The following is a 19,207-nucleotide window of genomic DNA, read 5'->3' as shown; positions in this document are numbered from 1 at the left end:
TATAAAGAAAGTTGAGCACTGAAGAATTAATGCTTTCAAACTCTGGTGCTAGAGAAGACTCTTGAGGGTGCCTTGGACTGCAAGGAGATCAAAACAGTCAGTCCTAAAGGAAATCAGCCCTGAATAGTCATTGAAAGGACTCATGCTGAAGCTGAAGCTCCAATATTCTGGCCACTTAATGCGAAGAGCTGACTCATTGAAACAGACCCTGATGCTGGGAAAGATTGAAGGCAGAAGGAGAAGAGGGTGGCAGAGGATGAGATGGTTAGATAGCATCACCGACTCAGTGGACATGAATTTGCCCAAACTCTGGGAGATAGTGGAGGACAGAGGAGCCTGATGTGGTACAGTCCTTGAGGTCGCAAAGAGTCAGACACAACTTAGTGACTGAACAACAGCAACCCCATGTAACCCACAAATCACATTCCTGAGTATTTGTCTCGAGAAATGAAAACTTTTGATCACACAAAATCCTATAAGTGAATGTTTATAGTAAGGCTATTGATAATTGCCCCAACCTGATAACAACCTAAAATGTGCTTCAACATCCATATGATGGTTGCAAAAGAACAAATTATTGGTACCCTCACCAACTTAGATGAATCTCAAAGGCATTATGCTGAATGAAAGAAGTCACTCTCCAGAGGAAGGGATTCTTGAAGAGACTAAACTGTAGTGGAGAAAAGCTCAGTGGTTGCTGGGGGTTAGGGGTGGAGGGACACATGACCATAAAGGAGTAGCAGGTGGGAACTGTTTTGGGTGATGAGTGTCTCCTGTATCCTGATTACATGAATCTGTGTGTGTGTTGGGCTCCCCGGTAGCTCAGTGGTACAGAGCCACCTGCCTTGTCATGCAGGAGCCGCAGGAGATGGGGTTTGATTCCTGAATCCATGACTGAAGTGACTTACCATGCACATGTGTGCACTAGTTGCTCAGTCGTGTCTGAGTCTCTGTGACCCCATAGACTGTAGTCTGCCAGGCTCCTCTGTCCATGGAATTCTCCAGGCAAGAATACTGGGGTAGGTAGTCATTTCCTTCTCAAGGGGATCTTCATGACTCAGGGACTGAACCCTGGTCTCCTGCATTGCAGGTAGATTCTTAACCATCTGAGCCACCAGACATGAATCTATACATGTGTTAAACTTAACAAAACATTACATAAAAGTCAGTTTTACTGTATAATTTTTAAAATAGATTTTTTTAAAAAGCTCCTCCTCCATTCCACAAATATTTCGAGTGCCTACTACATGCCAGGCACTGTGCAAGAGATAATATGTGGGGGAAGCCAATCAGAGCATCATTGAAGGAGACACCCTTGACCCAGGCAGGATGAAAAACAGAACGTGACCAGGGCTGGGGAGTGTGGAGGAGACAGCCATTCCTTTCAGGTGGGGAACCACGGAGAGGCTCAGAGGAGGGTGCAGAAAGGAGGAATAGGAGCCATGTATTCATTCAACAAACATTTATTGAGCCCCTACTGTGTGCTGAGCTCTGTCCTGTGGGGATATCGCAGCAAACACAAAGGTCTAGGTCCCCGCTCTCATGGAGTTCACACTCTAGTGAGTGAGAGCTGGACAATAAACACTCTAATGAGAGCCTTGGGTACTGAGGAAGGTGGTGGGGTAACACGGCTGTGGGGGAGAATGCTTTGGAATGAAGGGCTGAGGGAGGCCTCTGGGGGAGGTGGCCTTGGACAAATAACGGGTGGAGCAGAGCCCTGAATGATGCAGCCATTTGGAGAGCTTCCAAGGCATCCAGAGAAGCAGGTATTGGTAGAATGTACAGCAAAGGCAGGGGCTCTAAGCTGGGAAGATACTGAAGCACGTGAGGGACTAAAAGAAGGCCAGTGAACCTCGCGGACAGGTGGAGTGGAGAGAGATAAGGTGAGAGGTAGGCCGGGATGCAGGTAAGATGCCTGGTGGCACCTTGGATGCCAATGTTATGCTCATCTTTATCTGCACTGTCTGCTGGGGAAGGAAGATAGGCCAGAATTTAAGTGTCCAAAGACCCTCCTGCTGGGGGTTTCCTGGGGTTCCTCCAAGGCCTTCAGAGAGGACAGTCCAGGCCCCTCATTCTTGCCGCTCCCCCGCCTCCCTCCATGGCTATGGCTGTTGGATGAGGCTGATGTCTTATCGACTCATTTATTTAGGGCTTCATCTGCCGTGACCCAGAAGGAAGCGGCAAACTGTCCACCTGGCCACTCACAGCATCTCACCCCACATCCTGGGGGCCTCAGACACGCGGGGCAGCCTAGGGCTCTTCAGAAGGCGTGTGGGTCTGGAAGAGGGGAGGTAGGAAGAGCCCCACAGTGCCGAGCACACACACAACCACGAACACCCACAGAAACAGCCGGTCCACCACCATGGCCACGTACTTCCAGTCCTCGATGACCTGTGGGCAGACAGAGGGGCCGGTTACAGAGGCCGAGTGAGGGGGGTCCTGTTTTCCCTCTTCCCCCTGAGTCGGGGCCCCACTCTCTGGCCAGGGACCCTGCAGGCCACTTAGTACTTGGAGGGCAAGTTCTGAGTCTGAGGCTGGTCTTTCAGCTGCAAACCTGTGTGCCTCTCAGGTCCTCGGTCCACCCCTACACACCCTATCTCAATCCACCCCTCCTCCATGGCATCATGGAGCCACTGGGAGCTGGGCTGTATACGAAGGTTAGGAGGAAGGGGTTATTGATGCCACACATGCGATTCGAAACCAAACTCGATTACACATAAGAGGGGGCAGGACCTGAGGCTCACAAGGCCCTTGCTCTCATTTCCACCCCAAGCCCACTGTCTGAGCTGGCTTCACCCAAATGAAGATTTGGGGTGCACTGAGCTGAGAGGGGGCTGGGCAGTGGGGCCTGCAGGACAGCTGGAAATCCTGCTGTTTAATTTGCTCAATTCCGTTAACAGCAGATTATCTGCTAGTTCCTCTAAACAAGACCCATCTCCTTCTAGTCATCTAGGTTTCTCTCCTCCACCCTCCTGCCCTTCCCCCAGCTCCCCGCCCCACCCTAATGCTCCATGTGGTTCTTCTCAGACTCAGCTGTGGGATAAAGGATTGGCAGGAACCTGACTGGCCTCCTGAGAGGCAACCGCAGATGTGCCTGCCTCCCTGGCCTGGGGTAGATGCCCCCAGAGAGACCCAGCCTCCTGGTCTTCCTCCCCCACCTCCACTTTCACAGCCCAGCCTGTCTGGATCCTTCTGCATGTGAACTTGCTCTGGTGGAGAGTGGCTGGATCGGCAGAATTCAGCAGAGGCTCTGGAGCTGGAAATTCGGGCAGCAGTAGGCAGACTGGTGTCAATGACCCAATTTGTCAGAGCCCTGGTCAGCGGTGGGCATCTACCCTTCAGGACGACCGCTGGTCAACCAGTCCCACACCCCCAACCAAACACAGCCGCTGCAGAAACCTCACACTCTTCACATGGGGCTCTTGGGTTTTTTTTTTGAGAGCCCTAACTGCCAACACTCTGTGTGTGTGTACGTGCCTCTCCCCCTCTTTTTACATTTCTGCACTATTTATAGTGACCCGTTAATCACCAGGGAGGGTGAAAGTGCTGAAGATGAGAAGCAGCCTGGGCTGGCTTAGGGGCAAGCAAGCACGCTCTGGAAGGGAAGAAAGCCTCTTTTCTCCAGCTAGGCACGAGAAAGTCCATCAACAAATAAGGCCACCATGTGTCAGTTCAGGGCAAGGCACTGGGAAGGGCAAGAAATGTTAATGACGTCAGAAAGATCTGAGTGCGTAGCTGGACTCTGCTCTGTGCCAGCTGTGTGACCTTGGGCAAGTCAGTGAGCCTCTCTGGACCTAGTTTTCTCTATTGTAAAATGGGAGTTTGAGTAAATGCCACCTCACAGGTTCCTGGGAGAGTTAGCGGTAACATCTATCAGGTCCTGGCAGAGTGCCTGATGTGTGGTTGGAACTCAGCGAACACAGGCCATTATGTTATGGTAACCGTGGGTCATGCCTGGCTCCTTCCCACAAGATGCTTTTAATTAACTGAGTTAGAAACAGGAGGAGGTCTAGAGGAGGGGCTAGAGGGTGGTGAGACCTTTGCAAGAGAGAGCTCAGGGTGGGGGCCCGGCTCAGCGAGGGGTGAAGGAGACTAGCTTCTCACCCTGCGTCTGCACAGGAACTGGCAGGGATCTAGTTAAAAATGCGGCCCTTGGACTGCCTCCCACAGTGGTCCCGGCTCAGTCAGAACAGGTGGCCCCAAAAGCTGTATTTTGAAAAGTTGCCCAAGTGGTTCCTAATTAGCCAGCAGGGCCCCAGGCTGCATATGAACATTTGGGAGTCAATGAATTAGGTGATGCTGAGCTACTGAATGGTTCTGAACTAAAGCAAGCGTAATTCAATCCATTTTTTAGAAAGTGAAATCTGATCATTCTATAGAGCTGTGTGATTCTCAAACTGGACTGAGCCTAGGCATCCACTGGGGATCTGGTGAAAAGGCAGCTGCTGAGCCACCAGGTCTGGGATGGCGGTGGGAAGACTGGGGGCAGGTAATTGAGCTGCAGGCTCTCTAACCAGCTCCCAGGCCAGGCTGGTGAGGCTGGTCCTAGGACCACACTCCGAGGACAAGGGTGTAGAAGAGCTTGTGTCCTATATTCTGCTTGTTAGCAAAGCTTTTTTACAGGGTAATTTTGGAGCTTTTCCACCCTGTTCTTTTCTCTCGGCACTAACTAATGGAATCCCGGAACCATCCCTTGAGAATAAGGCTGGTGAAAAGGAATTGCAGGAAGGTAAGAACATGGAGCGGAGACGGCAATGGCACCCCACTCTAGTACTCTTGCCTTCAAAATCCCATGGATGGAGGAGCCTGGTAGGCTGTGGTCCATGGGGTCGCACAGACTCGGACATGACTGAAGTGACTTAGCCGCAGCAGCAAGAACATGGAGATGCCCTCTTTTTTCCCAGGGAAGCTGCATGTTGTGTCATAAAAAAATCTGTTCAAAGAATCTTATCCGATAAGGTGTTAAGATGCGAACATTCACAAGACTCTGAAACTTGTTCTCCTGCCTGGTTTGGAAAATTTCTGTTACCATTATGTTCTGTGTTTAGCTGTCATAAAATTGTCCTCTGAAGCGTTACTTGTTCAGTGGAATTGATTGAGATGCCTGAGCTCTAGAACTCATTGCTCTGTCCTGTGAAAATAAGCTTAACCTATTTTTTTGAAATCTATAATTGTAGTCACCCTAGTTGATAATTTATTACCCTGGTAGCAATAATATTTGAATGGATGGTTCTACACTCCTAAAAGCTATAAATGTTTGCGTTGCTTCTTCGCAAGCCTGACAAGCGTGGGAGTGGAGATCTTGGGTGCCCTGGCCCACCTGTGTCCCTAAAGGCTGCAGAATCATTTTCCAGCCCATGGACAGCCTCCCACTTCCTGCCTGCTTCTCCTCTCTGCTCTGCCCCAGGGCTTCCTCCTGCACCAAAGCTGCTTGCTCCACAGCCAGCTGGTGTCACCAGGAAGTGCAGGGGAGTTAATGCCCCCAGAGCCATGGGGGATGGGAGTGATGGGCAAATACCCTTTTCCCTCCCAGGGGATGATTCTGAGGCATGCTCCCATGTTTCTGCAGGGGGTTTCTGATTCCCCAGAGCCCATAGCAGTATCCTGCTCACTGATACCCACTCTGGCTTTCCTCCTTTCCCCGTCTCACTTTCTCCACTTCCTTAATGTGCTTTGTGGGATCAGAAGTTTGTTTTTTTGTTTTTTTGTTTTTCAGAAAAAAAAAACCAAAACCTATCTCTGCCCAGGTCCTTATATTGAGCTCTGCTTTTGGGGAACCCAAAACAAACTAAGAAAGATCATTGGTACTTCCTTCCTCTCCCTGGATGCACAAAACTAAAAACTCATCTTAGCCTTCGATTTCTTATTCAAGCAAAGAATCTGAGAGCCTTTGTCTCACGAATTAACTTCAGGAAATGGGAAACTGACTGTAGAGTCCAAACCTCTTCCATTGGGCGGGTGTTGGGGGCTGGGCTAGCAACTTACACTCTGGTCCAGATCGTCACTCTTCATGTGCTGGGCAATGAAGCTGACTCCCTCTAAAGCCTCCTGCACATCCTGCCTAAACCTCCCAGAAGACCTCAGCCGGAAATCTCTGGGGATACCCGCTGAGTCTGAGGCCACTGGAGACTTGGGAGCCGCCAAGCCAGGGTTCACGAAGTACATGGAGTTCCCATAGAGGTTGGACGAGCTGGTGGGGCCCATGGCCAAGGTGGTGGTGGCGGTGGCCTCAGACTTGGTCAGGCGAGCCTGGCTGGACTGGGGGACCCTGGAGGGGCTGCTGTCAGGGCGCTTCATGAAGAGGAAGGTGGGGAGCTTGTGTAGGAAGCAGCGCTTGACCCAGGGCGCCATGGTGTGGGTGCCAGGTGAGCGGTGGTGCACGTTGAGCACGCAGACGCTGGTGACGATGGAGAAGGTGACCAGCACCATGGTGAACATGAGGTACTTGCCAATGAGCGGCACGTTGAGGGAGGTGGGCGGCACGATCTTGGAGATGAGCAGCAGGAAAACGGTGAGCGCCAGCAGCACAGAGATGCACAGCGTCATCTTCTCGCCACAGTCGGACGGCAGATAGAAGACGAGGATAGCCAGGGAGGTGATGAGAACGCAGGGGATGATGAGGTTGATGGTGTAGAAGAGCGGCTTACGCTTGATGATGAAGTCATAAGTCACGTCCACATAGCTGGGGTCCTGCGGGTTCACTGTCCTTCGCCCAGGGAGGGCGACTATGTCCCACTCGCCACTGGGGGTGAAGTCATCCATGCTGGCCGAGGGCGTCTTGAGGACCATGTCAATCTCTGTGTGGTCATATGTCCAGGAGCGGAACTTGAGAGTGCAGTTCTGCTGGTCAAAGGGGAAGTGCTTCACCTCGATCTTGCAGGCGCTCTTGCAGATGGCAGGGGGCAGCCACAGGACGCTGCCATTGGAGCGGACCACCACGTTGGTATAGAGAGACACCTCGTAGGTCCCGTCGGCACTGGGGGCAGGGGCAAGGCATGGAGGAGAACATCATGAAACACATAGATGACGGCTGGCTGTTGTTAGAACTGGCCAAAGAGCCCTGTGGATTATTTCTCACTAGTCACTCTTCCAAACCCCCATGCTCTCACTGGAAAGGCCTGCTTTAATTGGCAGTTGCACAGCAGAGAGACCCTGCCATATGTAGATGAGCTCATTTAAGCCTCACAACGGTCCAATGAAGTAGGTATTATTAATATTATTGTCCCCATTTTACAGATGGGAAAACCAAGGTTCAGAGAAGTCAGCTGCCTTCAAGGTCAGAAAACTACTAAGCAGTATGGCTAAGATTTGAAGTCAGGTCTTTCTGTTTTTATACCACCTACTCATAATCATTTCATGCTTTTGCTGGTACTACGACCTGGGAAGTCTGTTTAGCCCCCTCCACCTACCTGAAATATGTATGCATATCAAGTCAGTGCTACACAAACAAAGCAACTGACAGTCAATAAGACGGTATGGAGGACAGAAAGAGCCCTGGACTCGGGGTCAGAAGGCTGGCCCTGGGGTCAGCAGTGCCTGAGTCCTAAGATCCTTCCCATCTCTTGGTCTCCAATTCCTCTCTGTAACTGAGGGTGCTGCCTCTGTGCAACTCTAATTCCTCTTGTACCCTGACAGCCCAGAGGTCTGGCTGAAGCCCAAGACTGGAGGACCCCCAGGCTTGGCCCTCACCACTGGCCATCCCTCTCACTTACTTGTTGTAAAGCACGATGTCAGGCAGCCAAACACGATTTGCAGGGATCCTCAGGATGTTCACACCCTCATAGCGGGAGCTGTTCCAGGCCAGGCGGTAGTCTGTCCATTCCTGAGCAGACAGGCAAGGCCCCGTCACTTGTAGGTCCCTCGCCGCCAAGGGGCAGCCCTGGAGGAAACGTCTCCTTGGGCTGGGGACCCTGCAGGGCACTTACCTGTTTCAGCCAGATGTTGGTGGTCATGATCTGCTCTCGCTCATTCTGGGGAGGGAAATGCCGCTATCAGTTCACCAAGAAGGAAGTGAACAGACCCCACTTTATCAAGCAAAAGGCTGTGAGCTTCGGGGCCATGTGACCAACCACTGACCTAACATCTGCAAAAGGCTCAGAGGTATTTCATAACCAGCGTGCCTGAGACAGAGCTCCTTATCCTCACCCAGACCTGGGCTTCCACTGGCATTGCCAAGTCAGTGAATGGCACCCCAGCCATACAATTCCACAAGCCAGTAAACCTGGCATTTGTCCCTGATCCCTGGCTCTCTGATCCATCAGTAATTCCTGTAGATCAACGGGTCTCCAACCACTTTGGTAGCAGGGACCAGTTTTGTGGAAGACAATTTTTCCATGGACTGAGGAGTGGGATGGTTTCAGGATGATTCAAGTGCATTACATTTATCGTGCACTTTGTTTCTATTTTGTGGCAATCTCAGGATATTCCACCTTGACTTTAGGGTTAGGATTTGTGCTCCTATGAGAATCTAATGCTCCTGCTGATCTGACGTGAGGCACAGCTCAGGTGGTAATGGGGGTGATGGGGAACAGCTGTAAATACAGATGAAGCTTTGATCACTCACTCACCATTCACCTGCTGTGCAGCCCAGTTCCTAACAGGCCACAGTACCAGCCTGGGGGGTTGGGGACCCTACACAAGTTCAGACTCGCCTGCTTCTCCCCATCTCTTCTGCCACTATCATCTCTCGGTTCATAGATACTGCATCTTTTCTGAATTCAAGGTTTGTAGGCAACTCTGTGGAGCATCTTATTGACAGTTTTTCCAACAGCAGTTTGCTCATTTTGTGTGTCTATGTCACCTTTTGGTCATTTTTTGCAACATTTAAAACTTTTTCATTATTATATTTGTCCTGGTGATCTGTGATCAGTGACCTTTGATATCACTACTACAAAAAAAATTACAGCTCAGATGATGGTTAGCTTTTTTTGTTTGTTTTTAGCAATAAAGCACTTTAAAATTAAGTTATGTACATTGCATTTTAGACATAATGCTATTGTACACTTAATACAGCATAGTGTAAACATACCTTTTATATGTACTGGGAAACCAAAAAAATCATGTGACTTAATATTCACTATATTGCGGTGATCTGAAACCAAACCTGAAGTATCTCCAAGGTAATATGGCAGTTATGCTCTACAAAGTCAATAGGGACCTTCTGGATTTCTTCTCTACCACATCTAGAATGTGGTCCTCATCTGCATGGTCCACAATGACGACTGCGGCTGCAGCCATTATACCCACATTCTAGGCTCTTGAAGGGTAGATGGAAAGAGGAGACAGAAGATGCATGTCAATTGTCTTTTCCCCCCAAATGTCTTATTTTAATTAGAGTATTTATACCATTTACATTTAGTGTAGTTACTGATATATTTGGGTTTAAACCTACCATCTATCTGTTTTCTGTTTATTCCCTTTCTCTCTTTTCTTGCCTTATTTTGGATTAACTATTTTATTATCCATTTCTCCCCTTATTAATGTGACTCTTTTTTTAGTAGTTACTCTGGAGACTGCAAGATGCATATACTTAACCTTTTAGCAACTCATATAAATTAGTACTTTTATCACTTCTAGAACAAGGCAAGAACTTTAGAACATTTCATCTACACCCTCTTTACTTTGGGGCTATTGTTATGTATTTAATTCTACATATAATAAAAACCTTGCATGATATATTTTTTGTTTTATACTGTCAATATCAGTTCAAATTCACCCATATAATTACCCTTTCTGTTATGCTTCATTCTTTCCTACATTTCTGTATTTCCATTTGGGATCATTTTTCCTTATGGTTAAAGAACATCCTTTAGTATTGGGTCTTCTTTTATTAAATTCTCTCTCTCTTTTTGTCTGAAAACATCTTTGTTTAACCATCATTTTTATTTATTTATTTATTTACTGGTTGTATACATCTAAGTTTGCAGGTTTTTTCTTACAGCATTTGAAAAATGTCATTTAAATTTCTGGCTTCCATTTTAGCTGTTAGTTTTATTGTTTCTTCTGACTTGTTTCTTCCTGACTGCTTTTAAGATTTTCTTTGTCTTTGGTGATCAGGAGTTTGTCTATAATGTACCTTGGTAAGATTTTCTTTGTATTTATCCCACATAGGGTTCAGAGAGCCTCTTGCACCTGTATCTTAAAATCTTTAGTCAGTTTTGGGAAATGCTCAGTATCACTTCAAATATTGCTTCTGTCTTATTTTTATATCCACTCTTTCAGGAACTCTAGATGCACATGTTAGACCTGACATTTTTATCACATACCATATTATCTTCATTTCTATGTTTTCCTTCCTTTTTTCTATCATTTGTCTGGATATTTTCAATTGACCTCTCTTGCTGTTTATTTTCTCTTCTGCTACGACCAATCTGTTATTAAACCCATCTAATACATTTTAAATTCTCTATCACTTTAAGTTTCTTGAACATATTAATGCATGGTATTTTCTTTTTAAGAAAATTTCTTTTGTTTATTTTTAGTAGTGGTAAAAAACACATAACATAAATTTTACAGTCATAATGTAAGTTATTTTAACGTCTATGTCTGATGACTTCAATATCTGAATCATCTGTATGTATTTCCCTTCTTTTATCTCTTGTTTTATCTTTTCTTATTTCATCTTGTCTTATTGCTTTCTTAGTAGGTTTTTATCTGACTTTATCTGCTTCCAGGGAGCACCAACTTTGGCTTTATGGCAGGCAGTCAGAGGAAGGGCAAATCATTTTCATCATCTGTGACTGAGCTGGCTCAAAGCAGGTTTTAGTTTTTGTGAGAGCTGGTCTGTTCTTGACTCATTTTGATTATTAGGGATGGTCCTTTCAAGATTCTCACCAAGGCCCCATCTCCTTGGTGGGGCTCCAATTCCAATTTGTGTCATCTCAGCCCTGCAAGAGTGGCAATGATTCAGCTAGGCTTCCCAACCTCTTAGCCACCACTTTGGATTCTGCTCCCTAGCCCCTTGGCCCATTGTTTGTCTACCAATCATCAAATGAGGGGGAAAGCACCAGAAACTGTCAGGGCTACCTCCTGGGTCCTGGTCCCTCAAATCCTAGCTAAACTCTCCAAGATCTTCAAATTAACTGTGGGGAGGAGAGGCATTTTTGTCTGGCTTTTCTAAATATTCTTGTGAGAAAGTTAATCTGCAACAAGCAAGTCTGTCATTGATGGAAGCTGAAAACCTTCATCTGCCTTAAGAAAATTTTTTTAAGTGGAGGTACGATTTACATACTGTGAAAGGCATAGATCTTAAGTGGTACAGTTTGATCAGTTTTAACAATGCATTATCCTGATGCATTATCCAGGTAACCCATCTCCTTTCAAGGTATAGAACATTGCTATCACCCAGAAAGGTGTCTTGTTTAGTCCTGTGCCTCAGTCCTCTCTGCTTCCCCAGCAGCTGCCTTCCCAAAGACAGCCCCGCATTCCCAGAGTGCAATCTCTGAAGGCCTACTGGCCTTCACATGGCACAAACTCCCTGTTTGCACCCTAGAAACTTCCATCTTTAAACTGGTTGTGCCCATAATCCTTCCTCCTCGAAAACCAAACCCTGAAATACAGTAGGGAAAGTAAGCCCCCAAACCTCATATTTGTTCTATACACAGCTTTCGGGATTCTAACAGCTCACAGTGCTCTGGTCACAGGTGTTGGGGCTGGAGGCTGTGTGCCCTCCTCTTTCTGGTAACTTCTGTTACCCCACAGAGCAGATCTGGGAGGGGCAACCTGACCCTGGAAACGTGGCGAGAGCTGCTTGCCTGTCCTCCCTCACTAGGGCAGCAGCTGGGCTCACCCCATTAAGCAAAAAGCCCTTGGCTGGACAATAACACTCAGACACCAGCCTGGGAGAGGCCTGGCCGGAAGCGCTTATTCCTTCCAGTTGGCCTGCGGAGAGGGAGAGGGGCAGAGAGCACAGGCTTTTCACCCCTCCCCCATTCTGGAGCTGTGCTTCCTCCCAGGGGAGGAAGCCAGCCAGTAATTTAGCCAAAGCCTTCACGAGGACTATAGGTTGGAGAGGCTGGCTTTGTGGGGGCCGACTGGGCTAGGGAGAGAGGCTGGGGATAAGAAGGCAGTCACTGGACCAGAGGAGGTTCAGTCATCTTGGCTGGCTCCTTCCCCTTGCCTGGACACAGTGCCCTACACACTCCCCATGTGAATGCTCCTCTCGGAGCTGCATTCAGAGGCAGGGTTCCAGACCTGTGTGTGGGGATGTGGAAAGGGCCACAGGGAAGATTAACAATGGGCCATGGTTTTCTCAGGCACCCCCAACTCAGAGACAGCAGAGGGGAGAGAGGGAGCTCCTTGTACCTCAGCCTTCCTCAGTACCCCTACCCAGGTCCCACGTCTACACACGACAACCCTACTCGTGGACTCTATAATCCAGTCTTCATTTCCATACCCACAGTGACTACCCTCATTATCCAGACCCTCAAGGCAGCAGCTGACTCTGGCCCTGTTCCTACACCCGAGCCTCTGTACCCATCGTTTTCTGTGCCCCGATTCCTATTTCTCCCCGATTCCTATTTCTCCCCGATAGGCAGGGGATATGTGAGGTCATCTGTTCAACAGACAGGGGAGATGATAGGGTAGAAGGAAGAGACGCTTATGGCCATGTTGGAGGCCCATCTGTCTGTGGCAGGCCTGTTGGCTGCCTACTCAGTGGTCATTCCACCCTTACAACTTCTTTGTTAATAAAACTATGACTGTGTTAGATATTGCATACTCATGAACTTCATGGGCCCTTCTCTGGCCTCCTAGCCAGGTACTTTATTATATACTTAGCTGTGCCAGGTCTTAGTTGCATCATGCAGGATCTTTGATCTTCATTGCAACATGCGAGATCTTTAGTTGCAGCATGCAGGATCTAGTTCCCTGACCTGGGAAGGAACTCAGGCCCCCTGCATTGGGAGCATGGAGTCTTAGCCACTGGACCACCAGGGAAGTCCCACCACATATTATTAAATCTTAGCCAACCATGGTAATTCCATTCCTCCAGCCAATAATCAGTGAAAGCTTAGGCATGAGCTGTAGCCCTGGCCATTGGGATGCCCAGAGGTGGGGAGGTCTCTGGGAAAGTCTTCCTCATACTCAAAAAGGTACCCAAAAAAAGACTTGGCATTTCCTGCCACAGACATTGTCATGTGAAGATTTTATGTTTGGAACCATGGCTGCCAACTTGTGATCATGGTGGGGGGTGGGGGGGTGGGGGCAGGAAACAAGAGAATCCCAGAGTCCTGACATCATTGCCAACAACCTAGAATCCTGACATCACTGAATTACTGCATTAACCAACACTGAAATGAGTGGTCTGCTCTCTTGTTATGTGATATAACAGATGTCCTTCTTGTTTTAGCCACTCATAGTTGGATGCTTTGTTGATCATCCAACTATGCTTGAAGCCAAAGCGTTGTAATTGGTATTGGGGTGATGGATGTGCAGGTGGCTCCAGAGTGTGGAACAAGAGTGCACAAAGTGAGCAAGACCTCTCTAGCAAAGAAAAGAGCAAGTGCAAAGACACAGACAGCAGTTTGGGAAAGAAAAATAATAACTTAGAGGCCGAGTCAGGGGTCTCAAAGTTTAGGCAAATTCCTTAATTTTCACATATGGAAAAAGATCAGATGAATAACCTTGGGGCACATCTGCCCCCTGTACCTACCACACTGATGAGCTGGGCCAGGGAGAGCTGCAGCTGGATGGAGATGAGCTGGGAGGAGCTGGTGGCTGGGCGGATCAAGTTGTTGTAGCGGGTTTTGTTCAGAAGGTCGTCCATGAGCTTCTCCTCTGCATTGGCCACACGGCAGTCCCCTGGGAAAAAAAACACAGTCAGATCTGCAGAGTCCTCACCCAACAGATGGCAAGGAAAGGGAAAGCTTCAAAGGCCAGGGAACACAGGTGCCCTCAGGGCCAGTCGGAGCAGCTAGGATGCTGGCAGGTCTGCCTCTCCTTGGGGTCTTCCAATTATATCTGTCCAAGACAGAGTTCAGCTCTCTCCCCGCAACCCTACATCTTCCTCTTCCTGTTGCCGCTGACAGTGAATGGCACCTGGGCATCTATTTTTGACCCCTCTCTTGGTTCATCCAAGTGGCCACCCGGTTCTGTCTCTTCCACTTTTCAAGTCACTCAGTGCATCCTCCTCTCTCCATCCCCCCAGCCCTGATCTGGCTCACCACCCTGCCCCCAGGCTCTTCCAGGGAGACCTCTTTGCTGGTCTCCCCACCCCAATTCTGCCCCTGATGCCATGTCCCATAATGCCAGAGTGGTCTTCCTACAGCTACTGGATCAGAGCCCATCCCTGCCCATAACCTCTCAGAGCTGTAGGCTGAGTTCACATCCCCATGTTACAGCTTGGCATCCAAAGTCCTGTGCTCCTGGCACCAGCATTACTTCTTCAACCTGACCTTTTTTACCGCTCCACCTCTACGCCCAGGTGCTCTACATTTCAGCCATATATACTGTTTTTATTTCCCCATGTGACCTTCACTGTCTCACTTCTAAGTCTTCCAGTGCACTCTTCTGCCAGAATAGCCACCAGCCGTCAAATATCTGAGTGTCTTTCTTATGCCAGGCACTGCCTTATGTGCTGGGTATAACAGCCAGCAAAGACCCAGAAATGGCTCCTGCCCTCAGAGAGCCTCCCGTGTAGTGGAGGACAGACATTACTCAAATGTGAATTTGTGTTCAGAGCTGGGGAGATGGTGATGCTTTCACTAAAAGAGAAAAGGCCTGGGCCAGAGGGCAGTTTCCTGGGTTCAGACTCTGCCCTATAGAGAGGAAGGTGCCTTTGAGACACCAAATGAAGGGGTCCAACTGGCAGTTGGCTCCTGGTCTGGAGCTTAAAGGAGGGGTCTGGGCTCAGAACCATATTTGAGACCCAGTAAAGGCAGCCGCCTGCAAGGAGCCTGAGGTGGTCGTGAGCCCCACTGAACACTCACAGCCCCAGAGCTGCCCTTTTTCACACCCCAGATCTCTTGCCACATGGCATCTGGGTCTTTGTCCCATCTCCCTCACATGTTTGGGAGTGAAGGTGAGGTTCAGGAACTCCATCATGTTCACTCTTCAGTGACTTCAGTTCAGGGTAGGTGGGGGAAAGGCTTTGGAAAGAAGGAGTCTCCGAGGAAGGTCAAGGACACCTGAGCAGGAGATCCCAGGGATGAGGGAAGAGACGAGGGTGTACAGAGGAAATAGTGGGGCAGCAAGAAAGAGGGGGAAAGGATGAGGGAATAAAGGAAGGCTGAGGCGGTAGGGGTGGGTCAGCTGGCTCAGCAGGCGCTGCACTAGGATTACATCTCTGGATGTGGCCAGAGGACCCCGAGTGTGAACTGCCCGACAAAGCAAGTCTGAGGTGGGCTCCTGGGTGGGAGCTGGGCTGGATGCAAGGCCACAGAGGGGAGCTACCACCCTGCCGGCTCTACGCACTTTCCAACTCGTTGCCTATCTGGAGCAGATGCAATATTTAGTGCCTGTGAAAGATGCTCCCAGCGGACCTGCTGCCCACTGTCCCTCCCCCAAACTGCCCCAGGCTTCCCAGAGGGTCCTGTGGATGCCTGGCCTACATTCTGAGCTCTGCCTCTCACACCCTGGACCCCCTCCCAGAGGCCAGCTGCTAGAAGCCAGTCTGTAGCCCCCCCGAGTTGACCCACCATTTTAGCAGGGTATGACTTGCCCAAGTCCATCTGGCATGTCTGGGACAGCTCAGGTCAGAATCTGTAGCTCCTGGCCCCCACCCCTGAAGGGCTGGATCCCACATCTCTGCAGCCCCAGGAGGCTGGTTTACCTGGGTATCTAAGAGGCCAGGGCTGCTTGGCAGGCTGGGGGAGCCTGTGTTCCAGCTCTGAGCCCCCTGGGAGGCTCAGGCTGCTCACCTTTGGGGCTGTCCTGCCTCTCAGGCCTTCAGTTGGCCCCCAGGGAGCCCTTCCCATCTTGAGGACCAGCTGTGGGCTCCAGAGAAAGCAGTTCCAAAAACCTTAGGCCACTTATTCCACTCTCTATTTCTTATCTGGGGAAATTGAGACCAAAGAGGGGGAGGAACTTACTCAAGGAGTCCCAGCAAGTCAGAGGCAGAGCCAGGTCTAGGTAGCTCTTTCAGATAGAGCCCCCCTCCCACCCCAATCCCCAACCCCTGGGTCTTCTATCACACCCTTAAGGAGCCTGTCCCTGCAGAAGCCATGGAGGGGTCCAGAGCCAAGTGTGTACTCAAGGCTGTGCCTGCATTTGTGTATACGTGCACAGTGTCGGGGGAGGCAGGGTGGGGGGAGCAGCAAAGGTTGCGGCGTGTTCAAACAATACATGTTTAGGCTTTTCAATCTGCTGCTTTATGCCTGTGAGGCCTGCCAGGTTTAAAAGACAAGGAACAGGCCTCTTACTCGCAGATGACAGGGGTGGCCCAGAAGAGGTGAAAGCTTCCCAGACACAGTGGGGGGTCACCTCCCAGCCCTGGGGCCGGCAGATACACAAAGAGGCCACCACTAGGGGTCAGTCATGACCCAGTGATTCTGAGGAGGAGTGGGCCCGACCTGCCTCTGTCCAGGGCCTGGTCTTCTTAGGCCTTCTCTGCAGGCGTTAGCAGTCTGAGAGGGGTGACAGTTTGTGAGGAAGCCATGGCTGGAATTCTAAACTGGGTGAGTGTGTGTACAGTTTGAAAAAGCAGAGCTTATCATTAAAGCTATATTGGAAAAATGGAAAGGCAATAAATAGCTATTGGTTTGTAATACAAGGCCCATAGCTATTGGGGCTTCCCTGATAAGTCAGACGGTAAAGAATCTGCCTGCATTGCAGGAGACCCAGGTTCCACCCCTGGGTCAGGAAGATCCCCTGGAGAAGGGAATGGCTACCCACTCCAGTATTCTTGCCTGGAGAATTCCATGGACAGAGGATCCTACCAGTCTACAGTCCATGAGTCACTAACCCTTTCTTTTCACAAACCACAGAAAGCGAAGGGTCACTTTCATAGAATCTTGGCAAGTGGGCATCTGAAAGGCAGAATGATTTTCAGTTGGGGATGTTTGTCCTTAACAGAGGAAGGGAACAAGAGATTTGCATTTATTAAAAGGCAGCTATAGATTTTTCCCCCCAAAAGTTGAGGGTTTCAGCTTTTACAAAGAGCTCATATTGCCCATAGCTTCTCCAATCATGTGTGAGAATCACCAGTATGCTTGTATAAATGCAGATTCCTGGGCTCCATTTCCAGAAATTCTGACCCTGTGCGCCTAGGATGAGGCCCAGGGATGTGTACTGGGCCTTTGTGATGCAGGTGGCCCTGGGACCATATTTAAGAAACACTGCAGCTGACAAACTTGAGTCCCCAGGTATGTAGTCAGGGCATATGATACCCATAGAACAGACAGGGAAACGGAGGCCCAGAGAGGGTCAGTGAGCAAGTGGTGACAGAGCCAGGACACACACATGGAGTGCAGATATCACCTCTGGTCAGAGCTCCACTTCCCAAGAGGAACCTTGCACGTCCCCCCATCCTCTTCCAGCACCCTCTGGTATATCTCTGTCCAAGAAAGATACAGCCCTGGTCCTCAGGGCTGATTAGAACCGGAAGGACAAGCTTGGGCTGGAGGGTAGGAACTGAGAGTCCTCAGAACACAGATGGGGAGACTGAGGCCCAGAGCAGGCAATCCTCACCATACCTGGACTCTGCTTGGGAAGGGCTGACTGGGTTTCCCTTTGAGGTAGAGTCTGCAGGTTCCTGAGTGGCAGGCCCCACTTCCCCAGCCCTGCACTCAGCTAAGCTGGCTGTCCCTGACAACCCCTAGGGGGTGGGTGACCAGGGGCAGAGGTGCCAACGAAGTGTGTTTCCTAGGAGATCCACCCCCAAACACACCTGGACTGGCGAGTTGAGTACTACCCCCACCTCCCCACCCCCAAGCTAAATTTCGATGTCTCTACAATAGCGCTGGGATTGAGCACACCTTCCTGTCCACTCAGCCCCGCTACCCAGCCCAAAGGCGCTGGATTCGGAAGGTGGCCCTGGTGGCCACGCAGAGGACACGCGGTCCCCACCCCAAACCTCGCAGACCCATTCATCCTGCTCCTCCCCTGCTGCTGGAGAGTGGGCTTAGCCCCGCCCACGCCCCCACTTGTCGGGGACAATCTCGGGCCACTCCCCCGGGTGCTAAGCACCCCCCCTTCTCTCCCACCTATAGCCAGTTCAGCCCGGCCCTGCCAGACTCAGGCGCCCCTCCCTCCTTCCCCGAAAAGAACTCACCTCGCCCGCAAAGGGCAACCAGAGAGAAAAGGAGCATAGGGAGAGCGCTTCTCATGACGGGAAGGGGCTGGAGAGGTAGCGGAGGCGAGTTCAGCGGTCGGATCACCCGGGCACCGGCAGCCTCGAGCAGGCTAGTGAGAGCGGGTGCCCACAGCCTCGGAGGTATGGAGTGGCCGTGAGGAGGGCACTAGGACCCCGCGGAGAGCCCAGCCGAGCCCTGCTGGGGGCAGCAGCTGTGAGCTACGCCCACTCGGGAATGGGCGGGGCCGGCACCAAAGGAGCACCTCTGGCTCTTCTGAGCCAGCCTCCTAGGGTCGTCATGCCGGGGCTAACCTTGGTACTTCCCGACCTACTCAGGCCTCCCACTTTCCCTAAAGGGAGGCTGGCCTTTAGGGCAGCGTCTGCGCCCTTTGTACAACTGGGGAGCCTGAGGCGGACCCTGGCTCTCGCTCTCTTACCTTTGCGAAAAGTGGCTGTACTGTAGCCGGCAGTTCTCTAGGATTTGCCTGCTGCAGGACTCAGGAGGTCTTACAGAAAAAGATCCCCAGTCTGTGCCCATGGAGTTTGCCCGAAAGCAAGGAGCACTGCAAGAAGTGGGGGATAAGCCTGGTGGTGTGGGAGACAGCTATCTGCAGACATTGGGGAAAGGGTGTCTAGGGAAAGTGTGTGGATTTGGGGAGGGTTAAATGGTTCCGAGTCCCCTTCCATACTAATAGATTGAGTGACAGGATGGGGCCAGAGTGGACTGACTGTGTCTTCCTACTTGAGCCTTACAACCTGTGCTGACCACAGACAGCTCTGGTGCTTCAAGGGAGCAAGCACCCCCTCCTCCAGCCAAGTGATCCTCGCTAAGAGTTGGAATTAGTATCATTCCTTCGGGAGTTGGGGCACCTCACAGGACAGGCATCAATACCAGGGCAGCCCTACGTTTGGACCTGGCCAGAAGTGGCTCCTCGATCCAGGATCCTACAGGGCCTTTGGTGTATTCCTGTAGCCCTC

At 50.3% G+C, this 19,207-nt stretch overlaps 1 protein-coding gene across 1 annotated transcript; it reads right to left on the bottom strand.

The window, feature by feature from the left end:
• Positions 1–1,447: 1,447 nt before the first annotated feature.
• CHRNB4 (cholinergic receptor nicotinic beta 4 subunit) lies at positions 1,448–18,393 on the bottom strand. Its single transcript, XM_020883877.2, has 6 exons — positions 18,209–18,393; positions 13,652–13,800; positions 7,926–7,970; positions 7,713–7,822; positions 5,986–6,976; positions 1,448–2,391 (listed from the first exon to the last, which is right to left on the bottom strand). The coding sequence occupies exons 1-6, from the start codon at positions 18,261–18,263 to the stop codon at positions 2,251–2,253; spliced, it is 1,491 nt and encodes a 496-aa protein (XP_020739536.2). The 5' UTR covers positions 18,264–18,393; the 3' UTR covers positions 1,448–2,250.
• Positions 18,394–19,207: the final 814 nt, after the last annotated feature.

The sequence above is a fragment of the Odocoileus virginianus genome, chromosome 16 (genome assembly GCF_023699985.2).
Source record: "Odocoileus virginianus isolate 20LAN1187 ecotype Illinois chromosome 16, Ovbor_1.2, whole genome shotgun sequence".
Taxonomy (NCBI): domain Eukaryota; kingdom Metazoa; phylum Chordata; class Mammalia; order Artiodactyla; family Cervidae; genus Odocoileus; species Odocoileus virginianus.
This window is presented reverse-complemented; position numbering and strand designations above follow the sequence as displayed.

Coding starts and splice junctions, on each gene's coding strand:
- CHRNB4 (XM_020883877.2), bottom strand. CDS start 18,263: ATGAGAAGCGCTCTCCCTATGCTCCTTTTCTCTCTGGTTGCCCTTTGC. Junction 13,801..18,208: donor GGTTGCCCTTTGCGGGCGAG/GTGAGTTCTTTT, acceptor TTTTTTTCCCAG/GGGACTGCCGTGTGGCCAAT. Junction 6,977..7,712: donor GACATCGTGCTTTACAACAA/GTAAGTGAGAGG, acceptor CCCTGCCCCCAG/TGCCGACGGGACCTACGAGG.